The sequence below is a fragment of the Protobothrops mucrosquamatus genome, unplaced genomic scaffold, assembly GCF_001527695.2.
Source record: "Protobothrops mucrosquamatus isolate PMUCROS unplaced genomic scaffold, P.Mucros_1.0 scaffold1554, whole genome shotgun sequence".
Taxonomy (NCBI): domain Eukaryota; kingdom Metazoa; phylum Chordata; class Lepidosauria; order Squamata; family Viperidae; genus Protobothrops; species Protobothrops mucrosquamatus.
Genome location: NW_015387723.1, coordinates 127535 through 141528, shown reverse-complemented (window position 1 = coordinate 141528; position 13994 = coordinate 127535). Strand labels below are relative to the sequence as shown.

At 43.6% G+C, this 13994-nt stretch overlaps 1 protein-coding gene across 1 annotated transcript in view; it reads left to right on the top strand.

The window, feature by feature from the left end:
• The first annotated feature begins 5875 nt into the window (after positions 1-5875).
• Positions 5876-13994, top strand: part of LAMP3 (lysosomal associated membrane protein 3) — a 28484-nt gene continuing 20365 nt past the window's right edge. The window contains exons 1-3 of the mRNA XM_015822404.2: positions 5876-5885; positions 6556-6602; positions 10454-10566. Of these exons, the coding sequence (XP_015677890.2) occupies positions 5876-5885; positions 6556-6602; positions 10454-10566 (170 nt within the window). The remainder of the gene's footprint in view (positions 5886-6555; positions 6603-10453; positions 10567-13994) is intronic.

Genomic DNA, 13994 nt, shown 5'->3' with positions numbered 1-13994 from the left:
ACATCATTTATCTCCAGTCTACAACTCCTTTCAGCAGTTCCAAGAAGGCTCCACACCCATTTGCACCACTCAGGTGACTCTCAGGACACACCTCCAAGTGGCCCCAACGACTCTTTAAAAGAATGCAAATAACCAGCTGTCTGCAAGGAGTATAAATCCTTCCATTCCCCACCATCCAGTCAGAGCTGATGAAGCTTCTTGGATGAGAAGCGAAACGTCTTCAAAGGAAAACAAGAAAGTCCAGTTGCCTCCTAAAAAAAAGCATCTTTGGGACAACCATGACCTGGATGACGGAGAATCTCCATAGACATTTTACCCCAAATTATTAAGTGAATCGCTGCAACGTGGTTGTTAAGCAAATCTGACTTTCCCCATTGGCTTGCTTCTCGAAAGCCCCCTAAAAAGGTCACAAATAGCAACCACACGACTGTGGGACGCTACAACCATTGTAAACACATGCCTGTTACCAAGTGTCCGAATTTTGATCACATGACCGTGGGAATGCTCTGCCCGTTGTAAATGCAAGGTTGCATGTCGCTTTTGACAATGTGTTTTATAACATCGAACGATCACTGAACGAATGGATGTAAGTCGAGGACTACCTGTAATGCTGTGGATATAATCTTCTGATATGAATCAAGCCTGGGAGAAAAGAGAGCAACTCTTTGATTTTGATGCGAGAATTCTGTACTTGCACAGTGTTGATTGGTTGGATCTTACGACAGTCATAAATAATGCTTCCTCCTCCAGAACTCGGCTTTGCAAACCGTTGGACCGTTTTCTATGCCGCTCCCGCCTCTTGTGATATGTCAGTCAGTTAGAAAAGCCAAAGGAAAGTAATGCCATAAGCCTACCAATTAATATTCTGGATACACAGAAAGGCAATGAAGCCAAGATCCAACTTTGTAATACTGTATGGAAAACCTTTGGATTTCCAAAATATTAGTTTCTCCTGGAAACCTATGATTCAGCTTCTATCATGATATTCAGCCTGTTATCAATGTTTAACTGAGTTTAGTGGGTCTCTGAAGTTTTAAGTGGGGTCAGCCTGGTTAACCCTTGGATGGTAAAGTTCCAGAAAATACCAGAGCTGTTATCTAGACTGAGAAATAAAAAAACACATCCTAGAACAGACATGTCAAACACAAGACCCGCAGGACTCAGCAGCCCGCGCACCACAGGTGGGTCCGAGCACCGCGACCACTGGGCCGGCCCTCCAAGCAGCAGGTGGAGGCAGAGGCGTGGGGGGGAGGCACGCGATCCAGCCTGCCAGATGCACCGGGCGGCTGTGCGACCGCCTTCCCCGTCCCAGCCACGGTAGCAAAGATAGATGGGGCTGTGGCGATGCAGCCCAGCCTGTCTCTGCCACACCGCAGCCCCTTGCGCGCTCAGCCCCCGTTGTCCAACCTCGTCTTCCAGCGAGCGCCCGGGGAGCTCAAGGGCCGAGCAGGACACCTGCTGCTGTCCAGGGCTCCCCGCATGGCCCGAGAGGGTTGGGAAAGCTCCTCCAGTGGATCAGACCCCAGCACCATCCTGGTCACGACTCCCTTCACCAGAGAACCCTGGATCTCCCCCCCCGGGGCCCCCAGGTGCCCCCCAACACAAGCAATGTCAAGCTGGCCATGCCCACCCCTGCCCCGCCCATCCAGTCGGCTGTGACCATCCGGCCACGCCCACCCAGGTTTTTTTTTCAGAAGAGTTGCTGAGATAATTGCATGAAATTACCAGGTGTGAGATGGATGCAGTTAACCAAGAGCTGAGTTTGACTCAAGGACATCTTTGCCATCCTAGGTTATATCTGATTAGAAACATGGTAATGCAATATATTATGTAAGTGAACAAACTTTAACGCAGGGGTCCTCAAACTTGGCCCTTTTATGACTTGTGGACTTCAACTCCCAGAATTCCTCAGCCAGGCACGCTGGCTGAGGAATTCTGGGAGTTGAAGTCCACAAGTCATAAAAGGGCCCAGTTTGAAGACCCCTGCTTTAATGGCTAAGGGGGGGAAAAAAACAACTAAGGGGAAATGTAATATTTGTCAATACAAAATGTGTTCTTATAGTCAACATAATATTAGAGGCCCTGTTGTCCTACCCATCTTTATTTTCAATTGTCTACCGTCAAAGAGAATATAGGGACAGAGTTTTACTGTTAGTTGGTTAAAGTTTCATGCAAACAGAAACTCATATACAGTATATGGGCACGAAATGTAATAATTCTTAAAACATTAAGAGATGAGATCTAGAGATCTGGGCACAAGTCTCTTGGTAGGAATCCTATAGTTCTTTTGATAAGCAGAAATAATTTATAAAAAACAAGCCATTGAGTAGTTTGTTGCTGCTCTCACAATACTGTATATTTCTTCCATCGACTGCTAAACCCTTTGCCATGCCAAGTGAGCAGCTCTGGCATCTAACCGTATTTCCATTCTGTCTCTCTGCAAACTTCACACAGGTCCCCTTGTTCCTGCGGTTAGAGTCAAGAGGCACGAAATCAAAAGTGATCCAACTCCTCTGGGTTTTGAAGGTACAGCTCCTGGGTCCATGCATGCATGCTGTTGACTTGTAGATTGTCCTTTCTCACATCACCACTAACATTTCAAACCATTCTCTGAAACACCATATTGGGTGAGATTTGCTGGTTGTCAGTTGAGGTGTTTTACCTGTTGTATCTATCGCTGAAGACTCAAAGGTGCTTTCTCAAGAGTGCAGAGAAGAGCAACAAAGATGATCAGGGGACTGGAGGCTAAAGCATATAAGGAACGGTTGCTGGAATTGGGTATGTCTAGTTTAACGAAGAGAAGGACGAGGGGGGACAGGATAGCAGTCTTCCAATATCTCAGGGGCTGCCACAAAGAAGAGGGAGTCAAGCTATTTTCCAAAGCGCCTGGACAAGAAGCAACGGGTGGAAAATAATCAAGGAGAGAAGCAACCTAGAACTGAGGAGAAACTTCCTGACAGTTAGAACAATTAACCAGTGGAACAACCTGCCTCCAGAAGTTATGAATGCTCCAACACTGGAAGTTTTTAAGAAGAGACTGGACAACCATTTGTCTGAAATGGTACAGAGCAGACATGTCAAACACAAGGCCCGGGGGCCGGATGCGGCCCGCGAAGTGGTTTCATGTGGCCCGCGAAGCCATCCTGGAAACAGTGAGGGAACGGCCCCCTCTGCCTTGGCCCTGGCCTAGGCCAGCCAGGAGCCAATGTACAATTTTGTGGTGGCCATCTTGGCACTTGCCCCAGTGGACCATGCCTTGGCACTTGCTCCGGTCCCACCCCCTTCTGCCAGAGACCCTCAGATCTGTCCCACTCCTGCCCAGGCCCCCCATAGGCACCCTTGACGTGAATGATGTAGAACTGGCCACGCCCACCCAGCATGCCACGCCCACTCCATCCACGCCCACCCAGTAGGTTGCACCCACTCTGGCCACACCCACCCAGCCCCCCCCCAGGGCAACCACAATGCTCAGTGAAATTGAGTTTGACACCCCTGGTATAGAGTTTCCTGCTTGAGCAGGGGGTTGGACTAGAAGATCTCCAAGGTCCCTTCCAACTTTTTATTATTATTGTTGTTGTTTATTACTATTATTATGAGGCAATTGGACTTTCTTTGTTTTTCCCTTGAAGAAGGGAAGTGAGCATATCAATTAGTTAAATTTATGCGTTTGTTTTTTTTAAAAAGCAATCAATCACATTTCTTCTTGTGCGGTCTCCATACCTCTCATTGTTTTGACATGAAACCCTGAAATGACATGATCAAAGGCAGCCTTAGCCTAAAACAAAATCTACTTTTGTTCGTGGTTCAATTCATTCTACTTTTATCTATTCCTAATCTTCTCCGTCCGTCATATTTGAATGAATGCAACTCTGTCCTCATTTGTCTTTGAGATTGCTAACTCCTGGTGATTTTGACCGCGTGCTTCCCCTGTCTGATTTGAGTAGGGCCAACCTTTTTACCTGTGCTGTGCTTGATTAATGCTAATCTTGTTTAATTTGCTAGTCAGTAATCAGGCTACGTGTCTTGGCAGTCTTTTGATTACATATCATCAGATATAAAAAGGAAACAATTCTGAGTGGATATAGAGCAGTGATGGCGAACTGTTTAGAGACCGATTGCCCAAACTGCAACCCCAAATCCACTTATTTATCGCCGGGTGCCCGGTGAGCGTGGCCCACTGGATGGGCGTGGCTGTGGTGGTCATGGCAGATTGGGTGGGTGTGGCAAAGGTGGGCGTGATCACCTCAATGTTGCTCGTAGGGGAGGGACGCCTGTGGGGACCGGGCAGGGTTGGGGGAGATCCAGGGGGTCTCTGGCAGGTGGGGCGGTGGGCAGGAGGGTCGTCCTGCAGGGAGAGATGAGGCAGGGCGGGGGTGCCATTGTCACAGGACAAGGTGAGGCAGGGGCCGGGGCGGCTGCTGCCTGACACCATTGGCCCCTGCACACAGAGGCCAGTGAGCGCATGGGTGCTGGGATGCATCCAGCCACGTGGGACCTTGGCGAGTTAGCAGGCAGCTAGTTGAAGAGGGACAGTTGCCATCTCCAGGGCATGGTGCGCATGCCCACAGAGAGGGCTCTGAGTGCCGCCTCTGGCACGCGTGCCATAGGTTCGCCACCACTGATATAGAGGTTCGCCTGATTGATTCTGAACAGTGCCCCATTGTGACTTTTGGACTGCATGCTTTCCACGTCCAAATAGCATTGACAACTAACCTCTGACATGCTTTATATTCTCTTTTAAAGCCAAAAATGTAAAAGTACAGCATTCACTTAGCGTGGAAGAGCGTGGATATAAAATTACTTTCGGCGCAGGAGAGTTTTAATATCACTACTCCCTCTAGTGGTAGGAAAGTTCTGTTGGTGACACCTCAAGTTATCCATGAAAATGTCAGGTCCCTTTCTCAAGTCTGTCCCTGAGTCTAGATTTTTTGCGACGCCTGGCCTTTCCATAGCTTGACTTAGCCATGGCACCATTTCCAGACAAGAGGAGTAAGTAGTCCTAAAGATGCCTCTTTTCCTTAACACGACCTTTGAAATTTGTCAAGGAAGGCTTGCATGCTCACCATTTCATCTTTTAAGATGGATGCCAACCAGCATTTTTAAAATTATAGAATACTCTGCTTCCTATCCCAGATGCCTTTGAAAGCACCTTCTTGGCTCAAGCTAACTCCAACACTGTTTCCTCTACAAGAATGGTACCCAGATCAGCTTCACAGACAGGTAAAAAGAAATCAGAGTATTCTTTTTAAGATCAGATGTGCATGCTATTAAGAACATCTTTGGGGGGGGGGAAGATCTGGTACGGAGGAAATTTATCTGGGTTAGCCCCATGAAAATGGAATGGAACTCGTTTACACAAGAAGAAGCCTTAGTTTCTTAGATGTGCTCTCAGCACTTGACTGGGGTTTGTGCCAGAAGCCTCCAGATTGATTAAAGCATGAAAATCATTTTTATTTCCTATTGACCACCTAAACTCTTTTTTCTACCATCGACTTCAGTTGTATTCTATTTATCCTTCCTTTTTTTTCCTCTCCCCACTTTGAAAATCATAAACTCTTCAGAGTGTTGATTTATCTGCGTTGCTTCATGAGTCCAGTTGGTTCCTGGTGACTTCATGAACTCCATGCAGTTTTCTTGACAACGCTGTTGAAATAGTTTGCTATTGTCTTCTTCTGGAATGTTTTTTTTCTAACTTCCCAGTGTTGCTCACAGCCTCTGGGGGTCCTCTGAGGTCTCCCATCCAAATATTAACAACTGGCTACACCCAAGAAAGTTCAAGCAGAGGTTGTCATTTTCAGAATACACCTCATGCATTGCTGATATTCTCATTATGCTGTCATGATTAAAAGACGCCGTTGGTTCAAGTCCTACCACCATGAGCCAGAGTGAGCTCCCATCACTTGCCTGAGTTTCTGCCAACCTGAGTTTCTGCCAACCTTGAAAGCATGTAAATGGAAGTAGATAAATAGGTACCACTTCGGTGGGAAGATAACAATATTCCGTGTTTCACCGTATGCTTTGTGCTAGCCACATGACTGCGGAAATGTCTGAACAGTGCTGGCTCAATGGCTTAAAGAAACAGAGATGAGAACTGCCCCCTAAAGTTGGCTACAACTAGTGGAATAAAACCCACAGGGGGACACCTTTATGTTTTGTCACGATTATGACTTTCAGAAGTACCTATTTTGATTCAGACACAATGCCCTTCAATAAGGTGATGTTCTCCAGGTGTGTTTAACTGCCTGACTGAGCCAATACAGGATGGGACACAATTCCACTTTTAAATCATCTCCTCTTCCAAAAATTCCTAAATATTATATGTCACCTGTTTTAGAAGCTGGCTGACAAATCAACTGTCTAACTTTGATGGACTGGCGCTGTTTTTTTTTTAAAACAACAACAACAATCTTCTAAACAAAAGCAACAAATTAGCACTATATAAGATCTCTACGTTCTCTATTATTTTTAAAGTGAAGAGGCTATTATGATATTTACCTTGCTATAATTTTGTTCTGCATCTCTCCTTTTCTTGTGTTCGTCTTTCTTGTCTTTCAGTTTTTAGTTCAGATAATCTTATAACTGGGTGGCTAGAAATCAGACGGGTAATTAAAATGTGATGTAAATTGTGGGAAGGTTTATATAGAATATATTTCAATGGGTTGTTTAAAAAAAGTGAATTTATCATTGGCGGAAAATGAACAGAGTCTGTTCCCTTTTAATAAACTGGGACGCATTTTGTCACCTCAAGGCCTTCTGCCAATAGGAATTGTCTCCAAAGTTCTCCACTGATTTGCATTTTAATGTTTTTTGACATCTTTATCAAGAGAAAGATTCAGTTGGCTTCTTTCCATTTCCTTGACACATGAATAAACTTAATCTGCCACCTACATAATCTGTGAGGAAAAGGATTTGTATCGTTCACCAAAATAGCTGCTAAATCAATCTAGAAATAGTGCCTGAAGGCAGGACGAGAAGCAACGGATGGAAACTGATCAAGGAGAGAAGCAACTAAGAACTAAGGAGAAACTTCCTGACAGTTAGAACAATTAACCAGTGGAACAACCTGCCTCCAGAAGTGGTGAATGCTCCAACACTGGAAGTTTTTAAGAAGAGACTGGACAGCCATTTGTCTGAAATGGTATAGGGTTTCCTGCCTGAGCAGGGGGTTGGACTCGATGACCTCCAAGGTCCCTTCCAACTTTATTATTATTATTAATATTACTCTGGCGATAGGCAGTTTGAATTTTTTGTAAGTGCAAATGAGTCATAGCTTTCCTCCCACGAAACTGATATTATTTTGTGCTCCTCTGATTCCACAAGTAAGCCTTGAGTAAGACATCGTCACTTCTGGTGCTTTTGTGCAAATGAGTGTGCAGACTAAGAATGCAGTGATTCAAAATGTTGGTTACTGGCAATCAACACACAGCATACCATGTCAACAAACAGGCCTTCTTTTGCAGGGCTCCTAGGGTGTAGGATACACACTTCCTAATCCTCTCCACCCATTGTTTGGAAAGATCGCAAAACAACAACAACAACCAGATCTTCCGCTGAGATACTAATTTCTCTTATCTCAGTGTTATAATTGAATTCTTATTTGAATTATATTAAGATTGGGTTGATATTTTGTCGTGTATGGTGGTTAAGGTGCTGGCCTAGAAACCAGGAGACTGAGTTCTAGTCCTACCTTAGGCATGAAACCCAGCTGGGTGATTTGGGGACAATCACCAGGAGACTGAGAGTTCTAATCCCGCCTTTGGCATGTAAGCCAGCTGGGTGACTTTGGGCCAATCACCAGAAGACTGGGAGTTCTAGTCCCGCCTTTGGCATGTAAGCCAGCTGGGTGACTTTGGGCCAATCACCAGGAGACTGGGAGTTCTAGTCCCGCCTTTGGCATGTAAGCCAGCTGGGTGACTTTGGGCCAATCACCAGGAGACTGGGAGTTCTAGTCCCGCCTTTGGCATGTAAGCCAGCTGGGTGACTTTGGGCCAATCACCAGGAGACTGGGAGTTCTAGTCCTGCCTTTGGCATGTAAGCCAACTGGGTGACTTTGGACCAATCATTAGGAGACTGGGAGTTCTAGCCCCGCCTTGGACATGAAAGCCAGCAGGGTGACTTTAGGCCAGTCACTTTCTCTCAGCCCAATGGGGAAAATAGGAGGAGGAACAAGTATCATACATTATACTTTAAGTTACTTATAAAATAATAAAGGCAGGATTTTTTTAAAAAATCTAATAAATAAATAAACCCACCTTGGTTGTGGAAGAACCAGGTTAGAAATTAAGTCAGTCAATCAATTATTTAAAAACAGGTGAAAAGCAAAAAAAAATGTCCCCCTGGGAAAGACATTTCACTTCCTTTTATGATAGAGAATACCTTATCCTCTGGATTCATCCCTTCCTGATTTGCATGGACAGAAGCTCTCATTTTTTAATTGTTGGGTTTTAAGCCTTGTGCATCACCCAGAGTCACTGCTGTGACATGGGCAACCCTAGGAATTATTTCAGTAAAGAAAGAATCAAATCACTTTTATAAATGAATGCATATTATTAAGCACCCCTAGAGTCAGAGGAGAAAGTTGGCTAATCTCGTTCATCAAGAACGGAAGAAATAAAAACAGGAATGTAGCCAGACTTAGACGCTAAGGCTGAGCAGCACAGAAACCCCAGCAGCAATCCAGGAAGCTCTGAGCAACACAAGGCATGCAATACTGATTTGGGGAATTGAATTTGGGGCTGCAATTATTGTTATTTTTACAAGACTCCTTCTATCTTATCTAAAACACAACAGGAGACAATGCCAACTGTTGTGTTTTGTTTTTTTAATGAAGGTTGGCCTAGCAGACAGATGCCATCGCTAGATACATTTGAAGATTTCGAAGCCATTCCATCCAGCACTGAGGACCTCTCAAACTCTTCAGACCTGGAGGAAGACAGCCACCCTTCTAATGTAGGTAACATCCTTCTGACTTTCGCGCAAGATCTAGACCAGGGGTCTTCAAACTTGGCAACTTTAAGACTTGGGGACTTCAACTCCCAGAATTTCTCAGAATATTTCTTGAATTTCTTGTTTTTCTTTTTCAGTGGTATTGTGCTGGTCTGGGTTTTTATGATTGCATTTTTCAGAGTTTCCCACGCTTCTTGGGTTGTTTTCCCCTTTAGGATTTTCATCCATGGGATCTTTCCTAGGTTCTCTCTTGAGTTTGTTAAAGTCGGCTCTTTTGAAGTTTAGGACCCTGGTTGGATTGTTTTCTGTTGCTAGTGTTTGCATTATATTAAATTCCAGTATGACGTGGTCACTTTCGCCCAAGGTTCCGACAACTTCAAATCCTTCTATCACTTCTTCTCTGTTAGTTAGAATTAAGTCAGTATGGCTTTACGTCTAGTTCCCTCCTCCACCTTTTGGGTGACAAAGTTGTTGGCTAGGTTGATTAGAAATCTGTTTGATCTCCCGCTCGCTGCAGAGTTTGTCTCCCAGTTGATATCTGGACAGTTGAAGTCTCCCGTTACTACTGTGGTATGCTTCCTGCATACATTTGTTAACTGGTTGGCAAAGAGTTCATCTATTTCAATCGCTAGTTGCTTTTTCTCAGGCCAGTGAGCTGAGTCTTGCATGGCTCAATGAAATACCCTTGTAAGAAAGTGTGGTAGTCTAAAACAGGGGTCTCCCAACTTGGCAGCTTGTGGACTTCAACTCCCAGAATTCCTCAGCCAGCAGTGGGCAGTTGAAGTCCACAAGTCTTAATAGTTGCCAAGTTTGGAGCCCCCTGGTCTAGAAGAATATGTGCAATAAACTTGCTTTTAAAATGAAATGAGCGTCAGCCTCAGCCCTAAATACAGAACATTAAGAACGTCAGAGCGTCAGCCTTGAGACTCCAGGCAAAAACACACTTAGAAATATCAGTGTTAACTTTATACCTCTGATCTGACCATTGTCTAGTCTGTGGCTCTTCTTCCAGTCTCCAAGGTTGTTCTCACATATCATTGCAGAGATTAAAATATAGTCATAGGTGCTATTCTCCAAAGTACCTGAGGGCAGGACAAGAAGTAATGAATGGAAATTAATTAAGAAGAGAACCAACCTCGAACTAAGAAGAAGTTTGCTGACAGTTAGAACAATTAATCAGTGGAACAACCTGCCTCCAGAAGTTATGAATGTTCCAACACTGGAAGTTTTTAAGAAGAGACTGGACAGCCATTTGTCCGAAATGGTATAGGGTTTCCTGCCTGAGCAGGGGGTTGGACTAGATGACCTCCAAGGTCCCTTCCAACTATTCTGTTCATTGCTGTACCAAATATTGTAGAATATAAATCATTTATATTTATAATATTTTATACCTCCCTTCTATTTTTCTAGGATGACTTATATTAATGAACATTTGCAATGCATCAATAAAACACCACTGGCTACTTTTGGGAATAATTATCTGTGGTTTGGTTTTATTTGTTTTTAGGGATCAAATCTATACCGGGTAGAAGGAAGTTTTGACACCTGCTTCGAAGACTCCCTCACTTTAGAGGAGGGAGATCTAGTGGAGTTTATTCAAGAAGGAGAGAATGGGCAATGGTAAGTAAATGATACACCTGCTCGTAGAATTTTTAAATCATAATTAAAGGGGGGAAAAAATACTTTCCTCTGGGTTCTTGGCTGAATCTTGGAAAAAAAACACAAATTGAAAGAGAAGGCAGGAAGGAATGATTATTTTATCTGGAAGAAAAAAATTCTTTAATGATATTAGATGAATTTATCATTAATTTTGGACGTGTCTCTGAACATTTCCCAACCTCTGATTGCTTTCTGCAACAAGTATGTTTATGTGGACTAACTTTATAATCCTATATTAACTCAGAAAGATTGCATGCTATACAGTACCAGCAGTGGGTGACGTGTGAAAAAAAAGGAAATTAATTTTTTTTCTCTCTAACCTCAGGTTAGTAAAGAAGCTAGTTTCGGAAAAAACAGACTGGATACCTTCCAGTCTGTTACAACCAGCAGAAGCTGAAGCCAACAGCACTTGTAGAATCAGCAATTCAGGTAACCCATAGGAAAGTTTGAAAAGTTTTATATTTCTTATTTAATTGTGCGCACTCGACTTCCTATGTAGTAAAGAATTCTGGCATATTGTTTCTTGGGGAAGACAGAACATTGGTGACTGGACTATTCTTATCATATTAATGTGCTTATTATCCCCAAACTGAGGGGATACAGATAGGCACCTCAAATTAACAAACTAGTAGCAACATCAGTAAGCCACAGAGCTTTCCTCATTCATCCTCATCCAGGTCCTCTCAACAAAATTGCTTTTTGAAGCCAAATCCAAAATTTTAACCTGTCTGGCCATCTTCACTCAATAATCTATTGTTTTCAAATTCTACCTTCCAAGTTAATAGACCTAAAATGTCCTTCAGCTTTTTGGAGAAGTAAATTATGTTGGTAGACCTTTACTAATCATGAAGAACATGTAAGGATTTAAGAAAGGAGGGTGCAGAACTCTTACGTTGCAGGTGAGATAAGAATGGGAGGGAAGAAAGAGGCAATGTGATGGAATATTAATGAAAAATGCAACTTTATACAGATAGTCCTTGACTTACAACCATTCATTTAGTGAAACGAACAGCACTGAAAAAAGTGACTTATGACCGTTTCCCAGCCTTGTGACCTTTGCAGCAAGCCCATGGCCATGTGATCAAAATTCAGATCCTTGGCATCAAGTTCATATTTATGACTATTGCAGTGTCCTGGGATCATGTGATCCCCTTTAGTGACCTTCTACAAAATCAATGGGGAAGCCAGATTCACTAAACAGCTGTGTTACCAACTTAACAGCCGCAGTGATTCACTTAACCAATTTGACAAGAAAGGTCATAAAATGGGGCAAAGCCCACTTAACAACTGTCTCACTTAGCAACATAATTTTTGAGCTCAATTGTGGTTGTTAAGTCAAGGACTACCTGTTTTGTGAGCATCTCTCAGTTGAAGAAGAGTTTCAAGATTGTGTTTTGGTGATTTATTACCTAGAAGGAATCTCTGGCAGAAAATTGACACCAGGGACAGCTTCCACATAGGTATCTTTAAAAATTAAATCAGTATTATTGATATTGTTGGTGTATTCCCTTTCCAGATGTCTACAGCGATACTCACAGCTCTGCATCCACAAACTCAGATATGAAGGTGGGGGAGCTGAACAGAAGCTTAACAGCTGGACAGAAAGCTGGAAGCTGAGTAGACCAGGAAATGTCTCCTCAGGGCTCAATCTTCTCTGTTTACCTGCAGATGCTGGACCAAATTGCCTTTTCCCAAAACTCCGGATTTCACAATTCAATATTTTGTCAACGTGAAATAGATTAAAAGAAAATTAAAAAAAAAAAGAAGTCTTGCCGAGCTAGTAAATTTCAAAATAAGTTAAACTTCAAAGATGTCCGAGTTACCTTAGTAATTCGACAAAACACACCCATTGTATGCTTTTTTTTTTTTTCTTTTTGCACTGCATTTCTGAACGTCGAAATTAGCCTAAATTAGATGGACAACAACAGATCGTTATACACCCGCAGCCTCGGGGCGGGAGTGCTGGATTCTTGAAACTCGGATCACCAAGGATCCTCAAGATGATGCTCTGTTGGGCGGAATGCCTTGTGCTCCTTCGCCAGTTTGGATCAGCTGCTCGGCCAGCTTTCCGTGGCTTGATCTACTTAACGTGGCTGTGATTTCAAGACAATCAGAAACAGGGCAGGGCCAAAAAGAGGAAGCTGAGCAACGATGAAGAAAGTGCAATTCCTGAATCTGAGCCAAAGGTTACACTTTTGCACCAACAGCGGAAGGTGTAACTCGCTTTAGGTTACGTGTAATCTTTTTGTCTACAGGGTGTTTTGGATGCTAACCGGAAGCAAATAAGTAGCTTGAAACTCAAAAAAAAGGGGACAAGGAAAGGGCTTTCATGAAGGCAATTATGGGATGTGGCATCAACAAGGCAGCTTTGTCCCCTCCAGAGGTTTTGCATCCAATGCTGAGAGTTCTGTCTAATGCTGCATTTCAGTGTTTTACACTTGTGTAGAATGCATTCGGGCATTTTCTTACGCTGGGCTCTGGATTAGAATACAGAGTTTCTTCCCCACCCCATCCCACCCCACCCCAATATTTAATGCACCCCAGATAATGTCCCCCCTCCCCCCAACATTGAGGTACTTGCAAAGGGAATGACTGCCAAGGAGAATATGTTGTCTTTTGAAAGTTTCTGGTCATATTTCAGGGGGGAAAAAGCATTGCAGCCATCCGAACAATATCATGAGTTGCCATAGCCATAACAATGAAATCAGCCTGGTCCAATTTAAAGCTTCAGAGGCTGTCATCCTGCTTGAAGAATACAGAACAATAGAGTTTGAAGGGGCCTTGGAGGTCTTATAGTCCAACCCCCTATAGGGGACTCTATCTAGTGTTTCTCAATCTTGGCTGGCTGTGGAATTCTGGGAGTTGAAGTCCACACATCTTCAAGCAGCCAAGGTTGAGAAACATTACCCTATACCAGGGGTAGGCATAGCATAGCTGGCTCAGGAATTCTGGGAGTTGAAGTCCACGAGTCATAAAAGAGCCAAGGTTGCCTACTCCTGCCCTATACCATTCTGGACAAATGGCTGTCCAACCTCTTCTTGAAAACCTCCAGTTTTTTAATTTAAACCTCTAGGCCAGGGGTCTTCAAATTTGGCCCTTTTATGACTTGTGGACTTCAACTCCCAGAATTCTTCAGCCAGGCACGCTGGCTGAGGAATTCTGGGAGTTGAAATCCACAAGTCATAAAAGGGCCAAGTTTGAAGACCTAGAGGTTTAAATTAGATAGAGTCCCCTATAGGGGGTTGGACCACGAGTCATAAAAGAGCCAAGGTTGCCTACCCCTGGTATAGGGTAATGTTTCTCAACTTTGGCTGCTTGAAGATGTATGGACTTCAATTCCCAGACATGTCAAACTCACGATGTCACGTGACGTTGTCCACCGTATCGGA